This window comes from Mya arenaria, chromosome 5 (genome assembly GCF_026914265.1).
Source record: "Mya arenaria isolate MELC-2E11 chromosome 5, ASM2691426v1".
Lineage (NCBI taxonomy): Eukaryota > Metazoa > Mollusca > Bivalvia > Myida > Myidae > Mya > Mya arenaria.
Genome location: NC_069126.1, coordinates 37,630,461 through 37,652,639, shown reverse-complemented (window position 1 = coordinate 37,652,639; position 22,179 = coordinate 37,630,461). Strand labels below are relative to the sequence as shown.

The window sequence follows — 22,179 nt, the reverse complement described above, 5'->3', positions numbered from 1 at the left end:
AAACTTCTTCGATACTTGAGGCGAAAACACAGGAAGCTGAATGAGACTAATTAAAGTCTTGCATGCCTCCAGAGAAATTTCTGAGGACGCATCACGATGACTGATCTGCCACAATATTAGGTGTCAAGGGAACTGTTCAATTAATGTTTTCAAGAGCATGAAAATATCTGAGAATGATCCATTGACAAATCACCACTAGGAGATTAGCACTGACAGGATGACTGAAATGGTTGTCTGGCAGGCAACAGGCTCTTGTTAGCTTTGCAGTTTATGTGCAACAGTTCAGTAAATACTAAGTAACTATAAGGTAAAAGAACAGACATTGCTATCACAAGAAGCAGTAAAGATGGTGCAATCAGATACAGAAGCAGCAGAAAAGAAGCTGAACTCGCATAATATAATAAAGACACGGGTATCATTAAAATGTGTACAGACATGACTATCACATGAAGCAGTAAAGATAATGCAATTAATGAGGCAGTAAAGAGACTGCTATCACAAGAAGCATTAAAGATGATGATATCACATGAAACAGTAGAGGTAATGCTTTCACATGAAGTAATAAAGATGAGACTATCACATGAAGAAGTAAAGCGCATGCTATCACATAAAGCAGTAAAGATGATGCTATTGCATGTCAGGCAATGTAAACAGTTAATTTTATCGCATGAGGCAATAAAGTGACAGCTAACACATGAGGCACTGTAAACAATCTGGTATCGCATGAGCCATTAATAGACAGTTATCACATAAAGAAGCAAAAGACTGCTATGACATGGAGCAGTAAAGAGATTCTACTATATGAAGCAGTATCACATGCTTTCACATGAGGCAATAGTGACTGCTATCACATGAGGCAGTATGGCTGCTGCTATTGCATGAAGATGAAATGTTGATTTTCAATTATCTCCCTTGGATTGACCCAGAGATTCAATAACAGTTTTGTATTGTGCAAGATTAGGACCGAAATGCAAAGTCCCCACTTTTCCCCGGACTGTGGTTACAACTGACTGGTGCATTAAGTACAGGCTTATCTCTGATTCTAGTATAGTGGTGTCAAATTTGTATTATTCCTAACATACAGTTTCCTAATAGAAATGGACAGTTTGTGTTGAAAACAATGCAGAAAATGCTGACTATTATAAATAATACAATTACAGTTCACAATCTGCACAAAAGCTAACCAATTACAGTAATTGCTTTGCAGCTAACTCCAATTAAGAAGCTGCGCTATCTCTAAAGAAGGGTTAGTTACTAATGCAGTTTGCCAATTATCCTGATTCGGGACTCATTGTCTTAATTAAGATTTATTCTCAGTTTCAGTTCTGCTTGTTTTCTTTCGGCTTAATCGCCAACATATTTTTCATCTTGTCCAACTTTTGCAATCATTAACGGAAATATTTTTTGTATCAAATTTTATTCCAATTTTATATTTCCAGTAATTTAATCAAAGCATGAACGCTATGCCGACTAATTCAATAAGACGTTATATGAAAAGCTGACATTTACATGTAAATAAAATTTGATTATGATTCAAGAAAACGAGGGAAGAGCCAGTCATCCTTACCTAATCAATACTGGTTCAGACAAATTTTCCAAGATAAACTAAATGGCGGAGGGGTGACAAACACTAAAGTACACCGATAATGGCCCGCTTTGATCGAAATGCTGAAAGCAAAACCGGTTCTAAGTGACATTGAATGAAGAAACATTTAGATTTAAAACAAAATGTGTCTCACTCCCGAGCAATGGAAACTGGAATCGAGAAATAATGGCCCTTTTAACCCTCTCCGAATCCTAATGAAAGAGGACAGGCCATTGGAGAGATTGTTATTTGTGGCTGTTCTTTCAGACAACTAACAAGCCCATTATTACATGTTAATGACGGCCTATGCCCCTGTTTTATATTCAAGCCCCAAATCAGGCAAGCCTACTAATTCTACTTTATTGCCCACACCAAATAAGATAAAGACATGCCTGTGACAATTTGAACCCGCAGATTTCTCTTGGAACCATTTTCCTAGTGTCTACAATTAAATGGCAATGCGAGAAATTTCCTTACACCCAGCAGGCTTTTCAGACCATTCTTTTTCTAGTTTTTTTGTCGAAATACATGTTATGTTTGAAAGACTGGTATATATTTCTGATTTCATTGTGAAACCTTAAAAGAGCCCTACACAATCATTGTTTGAAATAAACATGAGCCCTAAAGCGCTACACAAGCAATTTTTGAAATATTAAGTGTGAGCCCAAAAGCCCTACACAAGCATTGTTTGAAATAAACATGAGCCCAAAAGCCCTAACAAGCAGTGTTTAAAATAAGCATGAGCCCAAAATCCCTACACAAGCTGTGTTTAAAACAAGCATGAGCCCAAAAGCCCTACACATGCAGTGTTTGAAAAAAAGCATGAGCCCAAAAGCCCTACACAAGCAGTGTTTAAAATAAGCATGAGCCCAAAAGCCCTACACAAGCAGTGTTTAAAATAAGTATGAGCCCAAAAGCCCTACACAAGCATTGTTTGAAATAAACATGAGCCCAAAAGCCCTACACAAGCAGTGTTTAAAATAAGCATGAGCCCAAAAGCCCTACACAAGCAGTGTTTAAAACAAGCATGAGCCCAAAAGCCCTACACATGCAGTGTTTGAAATAAGCATGAGCCCAAAAGCCCTAACAAGCAGTGTTTAAAATAAGCATGAGCCCAAAAGCCCTACACATGCAGTGTTTAAAATAAGCATGAGCCCAAAAGCCCTACACAAGCTGTGTTTAAAACAAGCATGAGCCCAAAAGCCCTACACATGCAGTGTTTGAAATAAGCATGAGCCCAAAAGCCCTAACAAGCAGTGTTTAAAATAAGCATGAGCCCAAAAGCCCTAACAAGCAGTGTTTAAAATAAGCATGAGCCCAAAAGCCCTAACAAGCAGTGTTTAAAATAAGCATGAGCCCAAAACCCCTACACAAGCAGTGTTTAAAATAAGTATGAGCCCAAAAGCCCTTACAAGCAGTGTTTAAAATAAGCATGAGCCCAAAAGCCCTACACAAGCAGTGTTTAAAATAAGCATGAGCCCAAAAGCCCTACACATGCAGTGTTTAAAAAAAACATGAGCCCGAAAGCCCTACACAGGCAGTGTTTAAAATAAGCATGAGCCCAAAAGCCCTACACATGCAGTGTTTGAAATAAACATGAGCCCAAAAGCCATATACACAAGCATTCTTTGAAATAAACGTGAGCCCAAAAGCTCTACACAAGTAGCGTTTGAAATAAACATGAGCCCAAAAGCCATATACACAAGCATTCTTTGAAATAAACGTGAGCCCAAAAGCTCTACACAAGTAGCGTTTGAAATAAACATGAGCCCAAAAGCCTTATACAAGACTTGTTTGAAATATATAATCAAACCACCCAGGCTTTCTTTCATAAAAAAAAAACAGCTACAAATTAGGTTTTGTTGATCCAAAATTCTGATTTCTAAGGTTGCTCAGATCGTTCATTTTACATAATACTAAAGCCGCTGACTATCTGAAGTTAAACATTATCTTCACAAAATGTCTCTTCACTACAAAAAAAAAACCAACTACAAAATTTTATGCAGTTTCTTTGATTCCAAAATGCTGATTTCCAAGATTGTTCAAATCGTTCATTTGACATAACACCAAAGCCCCTGATTCTCTTTCTTCACAAAATGTCTCTTCACTACAGAAATCTGTCTTTTTTTCCTTGTATGCCATAAAGATAAACCTAAATTGTTTCTATGATAACAAATAATCTTTTTTGGAGAAAAAAACTTTCTCAGCTTTTTCGACATAAAACTTTCAGATAACTCGGGAATGAACCACTTGTTGGCTGCTTTTCTCTCGATATAAAAGCCAATTAAATACAACAGGCAAAACTGTGACTAATTTTATTCATTTTTGTCTCAGAATTAGCAGTACGTTGATTTTCAGCTGTAAGATGAATTTTATGTCGATAACAAGATGTAACACAGGTAGGAAAATGTAGGAAAACCTGGAAAATGGGCCAGGATTTGGAAACAATGGCGTGTGGCAATATTTTTTAGGCTGCCTGTTTACAAACGTGCCAGGTTTTTTTCGAAACCACTTCATAAAATGTTAAGCTTGTTACAAATTTGTTTTAACAGTAAGGCAATCTTAAATTAATATTTGCCAAAAAATGCAGAGTTTATATTAATAAGCGCTCAGGGATGCTTAAGAATATCCTGGGTTTTCCGGCCATTTTGTAGGACCTGGCTATCAGACTCATTTTCATAGCAATGTAATCTTTATTTTTCTCAATCAGCAGAAAAAATACCCAAACATTTCTTACCACCCTGAAAAGTGGATGTACATGTGTTGATTCATAAAAAACAGTTCTTACACAAACTAAAATTTATATCAAATTTTACTTGTTTTATATGAGGAACAATTGGCATAGACACAAAAAGTCATCATTTTCCCTGATTTTGTGAAGTGTCCTTTTTTATCAGCATAGTAAATAATATTGGGTCGTAAAAGTTTAACAGTTCAACAACACCTACACCAATATGTTACCATTTTGACCAACACATAACTCGCACCATAGCTCAGGTGGCATGCATGGACACAGTTCCTTGTACCATTCTGGCTCTTATTACAATTCAGTTGAAGTTGAAGGATGAGAGAAGTCTATATAGGTATAGCTAGGTGTCCCCCATCCCCTGCACCCAAGGGGTTGTTTGTTTCAATCCCCACCAGAATGAGAGTGGTCTAGAGGTACATACAGATGACCCCCTGTCATCCAAGAGATGTGGGTTCGATCCCCACCTGGGTGAGAGTGGTCAAGTGGTATAGATATCCACATTGCACCCAAGAGGTTGTTGGCTCAATCCCCACCAGTGTGAAAGTCTGAGTGGTCAATTGGTAGAGGTGTCCCAATCTCACCCAAGAGGTCACAGTTTCGATCCACACCAGGGGTCCTAACTCATGGCCTCTCTGACTTCCGACACTATAAATCCCCCCCCCCCCGGCCCGGGCAACACTTAAAACAATTAAATTTCGAATCTGAGGGAGGGGTGCAAGTCTAAAGCTTACACCCCTTAGTTATGATCTGCCCCTAAATATCCAATCGCTCAGTCAGACAGGCGGTCATCGTCATACTAGACAAGGGTGTGAAGTCAGAATACATCTGCTTACTCTTGGAGTTATCATTGATCACAAATTATAAATAATATACAAACATACATTCAGACATTCTGCATCATACTTGACAAGAGTGAGAAGTCAGAATACATCAGTTGATTGGCAGGTTACGAAAACAAAACCTGCATAATCAGAGAGTTCCATAGTAAATAGTTCGGCATGTGAAATATCTCGCTGATTTATGGTGGGAAATTCTTTCTCCCTACTCACTCCTGTATTATTAATGTGTTTAGCAACAATGCTCCTGGTGCATGAAACCATCATCAAAGCACCCCCCCACTCCCCCCTTCAGCAAGATGTGGTCATTCATGGGAGTAAGTTAGGTGTAGGCCGGATATGAGACTGGGGGGGGGGGAGAGATTGGCTTTGTACCGCCTAAAAGTAAAAAGGTTTATTTACAGTTACTCAACCGCAATGTGATTTTTTCATTTTCATTTGAGTATAGTATACCTATCATCACAACATTGTTAAAAAAAAACACTTGGCATACATATATATATAACCAGTACTGTTTGGATGGTCTAACACAATGTCTGAAGGATACTGAGGATATGCTAACCATTATTAACCATGCTTACTCACTCAATGGCCAACCAACGCTGTTCTTCTTTGTAAACTGTCATAGAGTAGAAAACACCATAAGATCAGCTCAAATATTTCTCAAGATGTGCCCCTTTACCAATACAAACCTTAATAATTCATGAAATGGCCAAACAATAAGTTTTACTTTGTCAAATGGTCATAGTACAGAAATTCCGTTAAGTTCAGCTCAAAATGGTCATTAAGTGCAGAAAATCCCATTAAGCTCAGCTCAAAATGGTCATAGTGCAGAAAATCTGTTAAGTTCAGCTCAAAATGGTCATTAAGTGCAGAAAATCCCATTAAGCTCAGCTCAAAATGGTCATAGTGCAGAAAATCTGTTAAGTTCAGCTCAAAATGGTCATTAAGTGCAGAAAATCCCATTAAGCTCAGCTCAAAATGGTCATAGTGCAGAAAATCCGTTAAGTTCAGCTCAAAATGGTCATTAAGTGCAGAAAATCCCATTAAGCTCAGCTCAAAATGGTCATAGTGCAGAAAATCACATTAAGTTCAAATCATATTTCTTGAAGCAGACGAGCATCATATTTTATTCACTGACCATCATTTTTTATTTACTCGTAGATTTCTTCCCTGTTTGTATTCCATTAAATACCATTTGGTCCCCTTTGTTCACCATAGAACCCAATATTATTGTCTACAGAACAAATTTAGTGTCCCGGAGCAATAACGAGCAACAGTAGTACTAGTCGCCATCGCCATCATTACGTTTTATTGCCATTGTTACAAAAGACATTAGGAACCTTTGGTTACAGCGATGGGATCGGCGAAATCGTTGGATCTGGCCAATCTAACTTGATGGACAACAAAGCTGACATTGCCCCTTGTAGTGAGATACAATCAACAAGCCCATAAAATCAACAGGTTTCTCTGTTTCTTTGTCTTCAGGATGTAATACCAAGTTTCCCAGACCTAATATTCGACAATTAGAAACAAGAACACATCAGTTTTGTTTAGGGTAATAAAGTTTAAAGTGGCCTCAGACAACCTACATTCATTTCCAATCTATTTTAATAAAATTTCCATGTTGTGATTCAACTTCAAAATAAGAGAATTGTTACAGGAATAATGTGCATGCATAACAATCCTTCCAAAATTGGGAGTTATTCCTGGGAGATTCAAAATGTATCACAGGAATAATGTCTACCCCCCCCCCCCCCCCCCCGCATAACAATCCATCTAAAACTGGGAGTAGTTACATGGAGAATTATCACAGGAATGATGTCTACCCCCCCCCCCCCCGCATAACAATCCATCTAAAACTGGGAGTAGTTACATGGAGAATTATCACAGGAATAATGTCTACCCCCCCCCCCCCCCGCATAACAGTCCATCTTAAACTGGGAGTAGTTACATGGAGAATTATCACAGTAATAATGTCTACCCCCCCCACACATAACAATCCTTCTAAAATTGGTAGTAATTCCCTGGAGATATCACAGGAATAATGTCTACCCCTAACCCATACCCCACCCCCGGCCCACCAACTGCATGCATAACAATCCATCTAAAACTGGAAGTAGTTTACATGGAGATGTCACAGGAATAACGACTACCCCTAACCCATTCCCCACCCCCTGCTCACCAACTGCATGCATAACAATCCATCCAAAACTGGAAGTAGTTTACATGGAGATATCACAGGAATAATGTCTACCCCTAACCCATACCCCACCCCCTGCCCACCAACTGCATGCATAACAATCCATCTAAAACTGGAAGTAGTTTACATGGAGATGTCACAGGAATAACGACTACCCCTAACCCATTCCCCACCCCCTGCCCACCAACTGCATGCATAACAATCCATCTAAAACTGGAAGTAGTTTACATGGAGATGTCACAGGAATAACGACTACCCCTGCATGCATAACAAGGACCCCTCTTTAAATTTTGGAAGGTTTAAGCATTAGTTATGGCAGGCTATTGAGATATTGAGATTATATACGAGGGCGTTAGCACAAGGTGTATACTTTTAATCACAGGGATTGCGGGTGATGTAACTGTTTTGGACAATGTCAATAATATAAGTTAATAGCATTGTAATTTATCCTCACAATAGTTAACGAACAGTTCTGCCCATTAAATTTGTAACCTGGTAACAAATGTGATTCTCATATGGGAGGTAATGTGTACACAAAAACAAAAGAAAACCATAACCCCCATAACCCCCAAAACATGGTACATTACGAAGGAACAATATCATTCATGAACCTCTTTTAGATGCATTCATTGCCGGTAAATTGACTCCAAACAAAAGAGAGGGAAATCTAACAAAACTGGTTTGAAGTTAATTGACTTATCAATATTTCCAATTATCATTTCAAAATGAAATTATTTTTGGCAACCTTTCCACCAAAGAGGTCATTGACTCTGTCGAAATTGTCTTCAGATGATGTGTTTTCATTGATAGCTTCCAGTCTCCAACAAGCAGGGAGATCATTCTCCCCCAATTTTGTTTGTCTTGTTAGCTATTATTTGAGTAGACACTGGCAATTTATTGTCTGAAGACACCGTTATCTAAGATATAAGGACTGCAATTCTAGTGCTTATAATTCAGAGCTCTGTCAAATTTCTTGTTGTAGAAAAGGATAAATGGAAAAAAAAGTTCTTGGAAAAGACATAGGCATGAGTATCTGTTGGCCTATTACCAACAGGAGGAAATGCTATGCCACATGCCTCTTTCAAGTGCATGGTCACAGAACAGCAAGACTCACAAAATGATAGTGGTTTGTGCACTTAAACTGGTTTAAACCCCCAGTAAATTTACATTTTACTGACCGTTCCAAGGCAGTACCTAACAATCCTTGATAAACATACCTAGTTTTTTTATATAAAGTATGATTGCACGTGCTGTTTGTGGATTTTTGTGCTGTTCTTCCATGTTTCTTGTTAGTGATTTTTTGTTCGATGTCTTAGGCGTTAAATACCAGTGCCATTAAACCAGGTTTATGTTTAAACTTTTTGCTACTGAGCTTGTTTCTGTAGCTTTTTGCATAAATATTGGCCACAAAATTAAAGAATGATTTGATGGTTTGCTTGGCCAAGCTCGAACCCCATTTGAGAGGTCAGGGTAGGTTGGTAGTTTTTGGTTGTGTGTTGTTTTTTTACTTCCTAACCATATAAATTCTGTAATTTAAAAGGGTGGGTGGGGATTAGTCGACCTAAGGAGAGGCTAAACAAACTTTCGGGTGGCGGGTATGGTCATACAAACTGTAAATTAATTGTAGCCTTATTTCTTGCCAAGGTATTGACATATATAAACTCACTGTTTTATTTTTGAGATCACATCAGTTTATGGAATGGTGATCGAGACACGGCAGTCAGTAACTCATACCACGCTCTAAGTCAAGTTCATTGGAGATTGTGCCACTGTCCTTGTAAACTTAATATCTGTACCAAGTTTCATGTTCATATATCAAAATATCGCTCAATGATTTAATTACATATATTTTTTAACAATTAGTTTTTTCGATCATAAATATTTCTTCCCCAAAACACGGACCACCCTGATTATTGATTGCATCTGAAATTGGATCAAATCATGCCTTTTTTATATTTGAAATTCTAAAAATATAGTTATAAAACAATGGAAACAAAATTCAAACTCTGATAATAATAACCATCACCAAAGTGGTTGGAGGTAACAAGTATTTTAACACCTCAGCAATCATGACGAGAAAAAGCTGGATAAAAGAAATTCACAGTAACAGGTGTGTGTAAATGGTGTGGGAGATGAGAATCTGCTTGGAATGCGTAGCAAATGAAGGGTGAAACATCTTCAATGTTCTTACCTCTGATCTTTGGTGGATGGAAAAAAGATGCAAACAAAAAAAAAAGCGTTTTTTGCCTGATTTGCATGGTTTCAGTCTACCAGGTTTGTTACAGTTGTTGAGTATTTCATTCACTAACGTGACATTCCACCTGCCCAATATCAGCCAATTAAGTTGTTTTTTTAAATATCTTAAAGCTCCACTTAAAAATATAAAAAAAATAAAGAAAAATAAATTAGTGCCAAAACATGAGTAAGTCTGTCACCATTTAATATTTTTTTTTTTTTTTTTTTTTTTTTTTTTTTTTAAATATTTAAAGCTGCACTCTCACAGATGGACAGTTTTGACAAGAGTTAAAAATTGCTGAAAAAAAATAAAGCGTAAGTAACGCTTTTAGCCAAAAAACTTCATTTTTCGAACATAAATATTAAAAACCGCGATCTAATATTTTGTCACCTGTCTTACATCACTGGTAGTTAAAGTGACAGTCTTATTCAAAATCATTACTAACACAAGTGTTACAAACATTAATTTTGACTTATAAACCTTTAACTACTTACTAAATAATGCATTAATTGAAATTATTAATTACTGATCAGAAGATTGTAACCGTGTATTTAATAGCAGAAAGCGCAAAAATATTAAATGATTGGTGAATGCTAAAAGATTTACTGTGGTCTACTATAGTTTTATAAGGTAGAAATACCGAGTTTTTTTTGCGCATTTCTTCGAAATCAAACTCCGTATCCTTCATAAGAACTATTGTTTTCGACATTTGTTCATCGCTTTTGGTATATCAAAACAATATTATTAATTGTGGTAAATCTAATTTGGGAGTAATAGTGTATCTTTAAGAACAATAAAGATTTTGAGTAAGCCCAGAAAGTATTTTACCAGTGGAAGGCTTGCGGGCTTGTACTAATTTCGAGCAATGGAATTATGGGTTGTATTGATGTGCTCAAAAAAAATTTTTTTTTTTTTATTTCTTGGTGGTGGGCTTTTAAAATCTCAATAACAATAAACTGCAGTTTTTTAAGCATTTTTTTAAGAATTTCCAATTGGTAATTTTATTCAACATTTGGGAAAAAGCATACTTTTGGGCATTTGGAAAATATCCATTTATCTGCCCCAAAAAACAAACCTAGCTAAAATGAAACCAAACTGATTTTATTTGATTCACTTTTGAACTCATTTAAAGCACACTCAAATCACCTCAAGCAGTATCAGACTTGAAAAGCAAATTCAAAAGTTTCAATTCCACTCCGTTACAGACACTGGTTTAAGTTGATTTTAAAAAAAATTCAAACCAAAAGAAATAACCACACTTTGTATGTCTGTAATCTTGTACAAAGTCTCTTTACACCCATAACACCTGCTTTCTATTAGAATTCTCATAATAACAGGGGCGTACTTTAGGCATACTCCAGTACGCCCAGTTAATTTTGTCCCCCCCTCCTGTCGAAATGGCAAATGCTTAAATCATGAGGTCACGAATAAGAAAAATGAAAGGTTAAAAGGTGCATATATTAACACTTTTTGTTGAGTGAAACACAATTCTATACTGAATGTTTGCATTTATAACACTTTATCGGGACTTGCTATCTTTCTGTAAAATGCACTTTTTTTTTGGAATGGCAAAATAATAATGGCAACTCATTTAAGTAGTGTTTAAACTAAGATACTGACTGCTGAATCCCTTCAACAAATGTTGATATATGTATATATTGTCTTTGAAGTCCAAGATTTTGAATAGCATCATAAGTAACGTGATTCAACAAAAGGCTTATCAGTTATCCCTATGTTTGTGTATATGTCCTTATGGACTTTAGATTTTGTTGTTAGCTTTCTAATTTTTCCTTGATTGTGCAGGTGTGGTGGGTTCCCTAAATGACGGTTTTATAATAAAACTAGGTTGTTTATGCTTTAAGTGTATAATTTTCTGCAAATCTGGTTTCAAAGTAGTAAAATAATTAAAATAAAAGTGTTTTGAAAAAATGCATGTCCAGGGGAAAAAAAATTGGTGCCAAAACATGAGCAAGTCCCTTTAATGAGAGCAAACTTATATAAGACCTTAAATTTCCGATAGCTCAGCCCACATGTACATGCCTACAAATCAAAATGCTTCAGGTACACCCCTGAATTGGGCACCCGATTTCCAATGTTTGGAAACAGGGCTTTATTAATAGCATTAGCAGTGACTGAATCAGGTAACAATTAGGCACCCATTCCGAAGCCTTCTGGCAACTCCGAGCTTCATTGATGGCAAAAACAGTGACTGAAGAGCAATTAACAAATGTAGCAATAGTATCCCTCCTCTAATTAACTTTCATGGTTTATGTCATGAGCAAGGTATATTTTCACCATTCTGCATCTTCCATAATCTGTAGGTACTATAATCAAATTAGTTCAGTTACTCTGTGTGATAATTCAATGATGTCTGTGTCTTAGCCAGAATAGGCATCAACAGATCCATACTAATCAAACATGCCACTTCTCAAATACAAATTTTATTGTTTTTGACTGATAACTGGCAGATTCACCAATTTTACATACTCAAAAGACATTTTAAAGTTGAAAACCTGACATTCATTAAACTTCTCCTGCAACCTGAGAGCAATATTTCTGTATTTCTGTCAGTCAGACACTCCTATTGAAGCACTCCACATCAATTAATGCAGGTAAACGGCTGCACAAGGTTTGCAGCTAACGTGCATGTACATGTTACACTAAGACATTATAAGAGCGCTCAATAAGTATAGATATGCAACATTAAACGCATGATGTGTTGACTGCTCCCCTTTCAGAACCAGTCTGAGCAGGACTGTTAAAATACGAATTGTTGACTGTTCATTTTTTAGAACCAGTCTGTGCAAGACTGTTAAAATTTAAAATGTTGTCTGCTTATCTTCCTAGAACAAGTCTGTCTGTGCATGGCTGTAAAAATGTGTTGAATGTTACTTTTCTTAGAACCTGTATGTGCAGGACTGAAGTGTTGACTGCTCCTTTTCTTAGAATCTGTCTGTGCAGAACTGTTAAAATAATAAGTGTTGACTGCTCCTTTTCAAAGAAGCAGTCTGTAGCACAGGACTGTTAAAACACTCAGTGTCAGTGCTGGACATTCCCTGGCCCTAATCTGTTTACATAGTTCTCATCTCATTTGCCCCGAGACTCACTCCTTGATTAATACCTCTCACAGAACAAAAACACATTCAGTATTAAAATCTTAGAGTCATCTGGGCTGATTAGATTTGTTCTGGAGAGATGACCATTGTCCATGGCTCACATTGAGAGATTGGAAGTGTCCGTGCCTTCTTGAAGATGAGATAAGCCGACTACATAATTATAGGTCTACATCTGTGAGGTGACCAGAAAGCTGCATTGCTATTGTATTGTGTTTTCATTATAAAGACCTGGCCCCAATTTCTCGAAACTTCTTAAGCTTAACAGGCTTAAGTAGCTTATATCAATCAGTCGAAATACATACTTAAATCGAATTTTGATAAATGAAAAATGGTTTATTGTGATTATCATAATGATAATTCCTATCTAAAGTGCAAAATCTATTAAAGACGTTTAAATATTATGCAATTGATTCAGAACACCTAAAATAGTGAGCTTAGCTTAATCCTGTTAATTTTAAGGGACTTACGAAGTTTCGAGAAATCTCGGCCTGGTGTCACTGCCAATCTGACTATAGTGCACAATCTTACTGATCGTGATAATTTGATCTGATGATTATATCTTGATATGTATTTTTTTCTAAAATCTTTTTCAAATTGGAACATAGGTGGCGCCATGATAACCTTTTTAAATAATACACAATATAACTAACTAGTTGTCTTAATGATTTATTTAAAGAAGAAAGGGCGATGTTATTCAAACCTACACTGCAGTTTCATGTTGTTGTTTTTAAACTCCTCCATTGTACCCGCCAAATTATAGGACAATCTTTCAATTATTTTCCATTTACTCATATTCTAGAAAAAAAAAGTAAGATTATTTTTTCTGCCAAAATGTGTATGTTTTTTTTGCCTTTCCAAGCAGCAATGAGTTATCAACAGCCAATTCTCATTAATTGCGAAAAAAAATCAATCATGAATATCTTTTATTACCATCACTTATGACAATCCAATGTAAATGAAAAGGTTATGGGAATGCAAACAATGAAATGCTTCAAGATGTTGCATAAAAAACTCTCTCTAAATGAAAAGATTGCAGTCAATTGGCCACATTTGAAAGCATAGAAGCACCTGTAAGAGGCCCTCCAACTTTTGTACATAAACTTTTTGTAACATAAAAAGGGGAAATGGTTTCTCATTTATCGTACTAGGTGATGAGTGATGAAGGCTGTGCCACTGCGGAACCCCCCCCCCCCCCGCCCCAAATATGCTAGTAGATCTACCTCTGTGAGCAATTTGCAATTGCGTTTCTATAAGGACCACTCAGGAATGAAGACAGCTGCTTTTAAAGGGACTAGACACCAGATGATACAATTGCACAAAAAAAAGAAAAATATCGGAAACTTACATAACATTGATATCTTGTACAACGCATTGAATCTTACTGACTCATGTATCACTTTGTTCACGACACTTGTATCTGTCACAGGTTTTGCGTATTTTTCATATTTGAAATTTACTGGGTTTGTCTACCATGTTGGTATATGTATCTCTGTACTAAGGCATGACTCACACCCTGGACCTAAAAGTGTACGTGACATTGAGCTGACACAAGAGGTGTAGGATAAAACAAACACGCTAGACCTACATGTAGAAGAGTGATAATCACGTGACTTTCAAATGTTTTAAAATATACACACTAGAAACTTGGAAATTTTTATGCGCTATTTATAAACGGGTAAACTCAGCAGAGACAGCGACAAAATCTTCTCTTAATCATGTGAATGACATTTTATCGGCCACACACTAACTCGAATAGACAATTCTAGGCTTGTTTTGAGGAAACGCTTTATTTGTCGAGTTAGGGACCATCTGGTGTCTTGTCCCTTTAAGTGTGCAACAAATGTCTGTTTGTTTGCTGGCAAAATGTTACCTTACCATGATGGCAGATGCAACTGTCAACAGTTAAAAAATATGCATAGAATGCCATGGAAAACACTTAATTAGTAAAGTATGCAAAAAGACCACTGTCCTGGCCATTTGGCAAGTTCTGTGAAGTAAGTCAAAAAATAATCATCGGATTAAGCTGATTTTCCCGCTAACTATATACTAGAGACAGGATACAGTTTAAGCAGTACTTATCAAAAGTGTGTCAATTGTTCTTGCATTCTTGTAGCAGCCTTGAGATGTCAACAGAATGATGCCAATTCTTACGCATTGTGAGCTTTTTTTACAATCATGCAACCACTTATGACGATCCAATGATCTAATGTAAATGAAAACATCATGGGAATGCAAACAATGAGATGATTCAAGATGTGACATGAAAACCCTCGAAAATGCGATGATGACAGTCAATTGGTGAAATTCCAAAACACGGAATCACCTGAGTAAAGCTAGGGACACACTGTTGGACCATACACGGAGCACCTCGGATTTACACTAATCACCTGGGTGAGATTGAGTCAATTGGCCAAATTTCAGTCCAGAACACTCTGGAACATTCTGGGAGGTCGGTGTGACTCAGGGACTTAAGAGACCCTCAAATGATTGTATATGAATAACTTGTTAGGTAAAAAGAGAATATCATTTCTCAATTATTATACTTGGTGATAAGTTATGAACGCTGTGCCAGGTGCTGTGACTGTCCAGATAATTTTAAACCATGCAGTACAAAATACAGAACTATGTATTATGGATGCAATAGACGCTCCCTTAGAAAATATGACAGTAAAACAAAGAATAATTATTCCATAAAGATAAATTTCCAACTAATTATATTCTAAATACACAAGGCAGTTTTTTTTTAACGCTGACTTAATGAAAATGTTTAAAAAGAAAAAAATATGTACATTCTTGGAGGAGCACGAAGTTGTCAACTGAGGCCAAATCTCATTTCTCTCCATCATAAAATCTTTCATACCATAACTTACAACAATCCAATGCAAATGAAAACATTGTGGGAATGCAAACAATGAAATGCTTTAAGATGTCGCATAAAACCCTTGAAAACACAACACATGACAGTCAATTGGCGAAATTCAAAAAGGTAGACGCACTATTACGAGACTCTCAAATAAGTGAATATAAACTACTTGTAAAGTTAAAAGAGTAAATCATTTCTCTTTAATCATACTTGGTGATAATTTATGAAAGCTGCCTTCATGCCTTAATCCTGTATCAGTAAGGCGCCTATGAATTAATTGCTAGTTTTTCATTCCTGCCCTCCCCTGTTTTAACCGCCACCCCTTAAATTTTTGTTTACTCAAATAAAGATGTTGGACTAGGGTCTGTATTTGCAGTTCAGTACTCACTGTCCAGGAACGGCATTTATTCATATCTACGGTGTCGATGTATAACATTCACACGTTAAAATAGAGAATAATTACAATCGTGTTCATGGTTCGTCTATAAACACATGTATATGGTCCCTTTTACAAAAAGAAAGCTTTGAGCATGATCGAACATATATTCAATGGTGAAACAGTCATCTAAGGAAAATGAACTATTTTTTTTTATCAAAATCTAGCAATTAATTACCAGTGGCCTTAAGAGCTCTTGCTGCAAGCCTCTTAACATATCATTTCAACAAACTCCATGAATTACATATCCTGGAAAAATATCTCATGACAAGGTCAGGACACAATGGGCTGATTGTTCAGAACATTCTTAAGTTTACAACATGATTAATGACATCATTGTTAATGTTTTCAAGGTAAATTACTCATGTATTTTAATAAAACAAATATTAATTCAGCTAAAACATTTATAATATAATCCCTTGAATAATCTTGTTTGGAACACTGCAGAGTTTAAGTGTATCTGTTAAACTTCCAGATCAATACAGATTTTGAAAGTTAACAACGATGAGAAGTTAACAATGCTGGATGGTTAACAATGTTGTTAACTTTAACAAAGTTCTGAACAATCAGCCCTGTGAATGTGTTGATTATTACCTAGAATATGAGCGCATTTAAGCCTATGGATGTTTTCACATAAATGTCAATTCAATAACAATTCATCTTTTATTTCAATTTTGCAATATAAATTGGGCGTATAACGATTAATGACTTTTATAGCTAGAAAAGAATGCTGCATGCTATGAAGTAAATATCTGAAGTAGATAACAAAAATCTTATGAAACAACAATATTTTGTAATCAATACCTATAACATCATTAACTAGACACAGTTGAAAAATCAAGCCAAGAAAATTGAAACCTTATAACTATCAGAAATGAATTGCCTTTGAGTAATATAACATCACTCATAAAATCACTGAAAAACATATGAACACGCTAAAACCCTCTGCAAATTGCTCAAAACTGAACAATAAACAAGATGTGATTGAAAATAAAAACGAGACAGCGAAATGCAACATTCTCAGCACTATACTTATTGTCTTTGATAGCTGTGATTGGATCGGAATGTTGGGACACCGTTAAATGACAACAGTGCACATTCCCGACATTTGACAGGCAGCGTAAAAACGGGGATGTTATATCTTGCTGCCCATCTCATGTCAACACTGATTGTTCCTGATAATTCTGTTGCCATGGTGAGCGAAAACCTTCTCCTCCATTTAACATGCAAAAAATATACCCAAGTCTGTTAACATGAAAAAAATACCTGAGCCTTAAATAAAGATTCCTGTCCTCTCAATTTACATGCAAAAATTATACACAAGTTTCATTTTAAGTGATTTTAACAGTCTGAAACAATCAGAATTGAAACTGGTTGCATTTATTTTCAGTCTTTCTTCAGACATTCATTGAAGCTGAAAGACGACTGAACCTTTGGTCAGTCAGTTTCTTTTCAGTACTTTTTCAGACAATTTATTCTATGAAACTGAAACCGGTCTGAATCTAATGTCAGCAATGTTCAGCTTTTATTCAGACATCATTCAGACGCTAGATTTAGTAGTTCAGCAATGATTCAGTCACCAATTTTGCCTTCATTCAGCTTAATTCAAACAAACTTCAGACTTTCTGTTTCATGAGGATAAGGGCTTTTGGGGTGAGATATTTTTTGCTGAAATTTGGAAATTTTAGTACAATATTAAAGCATCAACTTGATAAATTAAGGAAATCTTACGACTTCAATCTAATGTTTATTGTGTATCATGAAATTCTCTTCAGCATTGAGGTGCTAGAGAATCTCTTCTACTTTCCTCTCCATTAGACAATTTCATTATTTAAAGCAAAAAAATAAATTATTTACTGTTAAATTTATACCTAATGTTTAAGTACAGTCGGATTAAAAGCTCTTCAGAGCGTACTTTTGTATGTTTTTATATGTCTTGCCGACTCTGAATATAATTTATCTTATCTAAGAACGATGAACATGATGGGCCCCAAAAAGGAGGTTGTTTTCAGCTGCATTGATTTTATTTTGGAATTATTTTCACCACCTATGCCTTGTAAATTGGGAAAAAAGTTGACTTTGGGTAAAATACAAAATCAGGCTTAAATAGCTATCTTAATGGAAATATACATGTTTTCACTTATTTATGCATACATTATGCTCTTAAAGAGTAAGTCTTATAAGATTTGGCTTATTTTAAAAAAAAAATGAAATTTATAGGGTTTTTTATTAATGTAATCTGCATTAACAAATTGGATATATTTTTTTTTTTTGGGGGGGGGGGGAGGGGAATGGACATTTGTTCGCAAGGGTAAAGAGCCTTTAGAAGGCAATATCTTACACCAAAAATAAATCACTGAGTTGTCTGGCTGTATTTACAGCATAGACAAGACTTGAACCACAGACTCACTGACTCCCATAAAACTCCTATACCACTTACATATTATAAAGATGTTATCAATAATTTCTGAGTCCGCTGAGGTATGATCTTCACTGTTCTACACAGAATTCCAACACACTTTCGGCACAATGTTGACATAACAGCGGCTGACGGCTTAATGGGATTTTTGCATAATAAACTATTCCTGTACCCTCAGTATTTGCTTACCTCCAGGGAAGGGCTCGCTGATCGCGGTTATGATCTCCCTTGTTCTACATGGAATTTCCGCACAATGCTGACATGACAGTGGTGACAGCATATTGGATTAACACAAGATTAGCTTATCTCTAGCATAACCAATTTTCTTTGATCACGGGAACCATAGGTAACAGTTGTAAGCATTTATGCGCTAATAAACTGTTATGTTTTACAAGACTTTATATATATATATATATATATATATATACGAGAGCATAAATGTCTTTCTCAACAGGTGACGCAGTTTGGTTCAAAGTTAAAGATCATGCAGTAACAACAGATTTTTTTTGGAATTTTTATGGACTGTGGGGTGGTATTCATTAGTCCCCCCAAAAAAATTGTTTGTTTAGGGTAACCTTCCCAAAATTTCTAGGTAGGGATTTTTTTTTTTTTTTTTTAAATCTGTCGTAAGTTCAGAGTGTTTTCTTGCATATGGCAGTCTTTCCTACATTACTGTCATTGCCTGACTTTGTTTTATCATATAAACAATAATTCTGATTAAAATCTGCATTTATCCGCCCTGTGTAACTCTCTATTCGCTATTGAATATTTTTTTTGCTCAGAAACAAAAAAAAATAGTTAGGGTCTGCGCATTTTTATAGGTAGGGTCGGGTGACCTGAATCGGACATATTTTTTTTTTAGGCCTTATGCAGCTTAAGTAAATCTAACAGTCATACATCATTGACTTCATTCCCTGTATAGGTCCATTATTCATAAAACAAAATCCTTTTTTAATAGCTACATCATTCTTGGATCCAAGTAAAACTAATATTGCACACCACCCATGGAGTTCTGTGAGTTTCAGACCTGTGTTCATTATTCAACAGAGAATGATTGTGGTGTTTAGGGGATAAAGTGTCCACATCTCGCCTAAGAGGTTGTAGGGCTCAGGCCCAACCAGGTGCATGTTTAATTCACCTTTTACATAAACGGCACTGTTTTGTACTGTATGTTACTTAGGAAACAAACTGAAGAGTGATTCATATCAAAAGAGCTCAATTGCAAATAGAGCTCTGATATAAATAGAGTTATATTATTAGAAGAACTATGTTGTAAATAAATATTTTTTATAGATAAAGTTCTATTAGAAATAGAGCTTCAGAAGAAGTAAAACTCACTTATAGAGCGCAGTAATAAATAGAGCTCTGTAATAAAAAGAGCTCAGTAATACATAGAGCTCTATAATAGAGCTCAGTAATAAATAGAGCTCTGTAATAAAAAGAGCTCAGTAATACATAGAGCTCTGTAATAGAGATCAGTAATAAATAGAGCTCTGTTATAGAACTCTGTTATAAATACAGCAGTGATAGAACTCTGTTATACATAAAACTCTTTATAAATGGAGCTCTGTTTTAGAACTCCTGTTATACATAAAGCTCTTTTATCACTGTTATAACTCTGTTGTAAATATAGCTCCATTATAAATAGAGCCCTGTTATACAGCTATGTCTTTACAACCCAGCTAAATAGCAAAATATATTAAGCACAAACTATATAAATATAATCTTACCCAACATAAACTGTCCTTTGGCCCACTGTATCTTGCCGACCCTGTTTTCCACGGCACACATGATAACCGCGGTCTGGCCCCGAATCACGCTCAGGTCCTGAGGACGCTGACTGAACTCTTGCAGACCGCATACTGGAACAGAATTATTATATTCATTCATAGAACATCAAATAAAATTGATTTAAGACATACAATTTTGGAAAAAAGGTGACTACGTAGGAGGCATAAATGACAAAGCATTGAAACTCCACCATGACACACTACATCAGACCTTTTCAATTTATCACATTCTTGCAAATTTCCTGACACACACCCCCACCCTCCAAAAAAAATTATTTAAAACTTTTCATATTTACCGTACTAGTTTTTTTTTTTTTCAAGGTGGAAAGGAAGGTGGGGCAGATCTGTGCCCTCAAGAAGGAACTTAAACATTGAAGCTCCAAAAGTAATGTTGAGGGTTTGGGAGTTCTCCCCTAAAAACAATACTTGCAATTTTTTGTCTTTTTTTTTTACTTCAATTTTGGTGCACTCTGGAGTAATTTATGATATTTTTTCTTCGATTTTGATGAGAAAAGTTTAATGTGAAATTTATGGGATATTTTGAGGGGGCAGGGGGTTTGACAAGTGCATTCATATGCAGTTTGTTTACCAAGAAAGTTGTTTATTTCATGGTAAGAACATAGTGCATTTTTGCACATCAATCAATGCCAAGTTTTCCAGAATAAGACTTTAATGTTACCAAACAATATTCTATTGTTTGGAAAATAAACAAGAAGAGTTCAATCATCTTTAGTATATCATTAATGTCATTGAATCAACTGTCAGTCTTAAAGGCAGCCAAGTTCATTTTAAAAAATATCAAAAATATACCTATGCTACACACATGTATGCTGCGCAGTATCACAAAAAATCAAATTCAAACTCAGCCATTCCACTGTAAAATCAAGTAAAGTAACAGGGGCACCTTTTTGATTGCATTGAACATCCATCCCCATGGCCTACATGAAAGTACCAAGTTATAACTTAGGGCGTTTTTGTTGGTTATAAACTGGTTTCGGTCTTATATCGGTTTCACGAACTGTGCATTTGTTGTTACAGTTTCAAATCAAACCAAAACGAAAATCGAAACCGGTTTTCGAAACTATTGAAACCCCTCCCGGATGCGGTTTCATCGGTTCGTTCGATCCGAATACTAGTTTACTTTGAAACCAACTTGGCGGAAAGTGATCAATCACCTTTGTTAAAACTCAATCCTTTTGATAACAATGCCTTACAATGGGCAAATGAGCTAAATGATTTAAGTTATATTTATAATTAGAAATAATGGATACATGCAGTAGCTCCACCATGTTGTTTAAACTGTACACAAAACCATTCATGTGTTACTTCAAGCCAAACTATCAAAACCGAGTTTGAAACTACTGAAACCGTTGACACCAAAACTGAAACTGGTTTGGAATCAACAAAAACGCCCTAAAAGACAGAATCAGGAACATCTGATGGTCCTACTTCAGGGTTAATATTGGTGACTTGGAAATATTTATTTTTTTAAGTTTCTAAGTTTCTAAGTTTTCATCAGTAAATTGGTTCAGCAAAGGAGTTAAATTAAGTTCTACAAAGTTTCATACTAAGAGTTCTAAAATCAAACAAAAAGTAAATGAATTACGAAAAACACACAAATCTGTAAAATCTACCACACTGGAGAACAAATCTACCTCTCTGGTACAGCCAGAAGTTCACATGTCTGGCTAAGATTGAAATGATCTATTTTAAGATATATTCCGCACTTATTAATAGTGCATACATGTACAGTTTATGTAGTATTTCCATTCTATAAATAGAACTGGGCTTTCCCCTATCAAGTTAAAATTTCTCAATGTGTTACATTTTAGTTGCTTAAGTTCTTTCATCTGTAAAACTGAATATGTTATCAAAATTTATCTAATTATGTATACAGCAAGTACAAGAAATGTGACATTTATTTGAATTTTATTGGGTTAATAAAA

At 35.7% G+C, this 22,179-nt stretch overlaps 1 protein-coding gene across 1 annotated transcript in view; it reads right to left on the bottom strand.

The window, feature by feature from the left end:
• The window catches only part of LOC128234398 (nephrin-like), a 106,743-nt gene that overhangs the window by 43,688 nt on the left and 40,876 nt on the right, over positions 1-22,179 (bottom strand). The window contains 1 exon segment of the mRNA XM_052948612.1: positions 20,174-20,305. Coding sequence (XP_052804572.1) covers positions 20,174-20,305 — 132 coding nt within the window.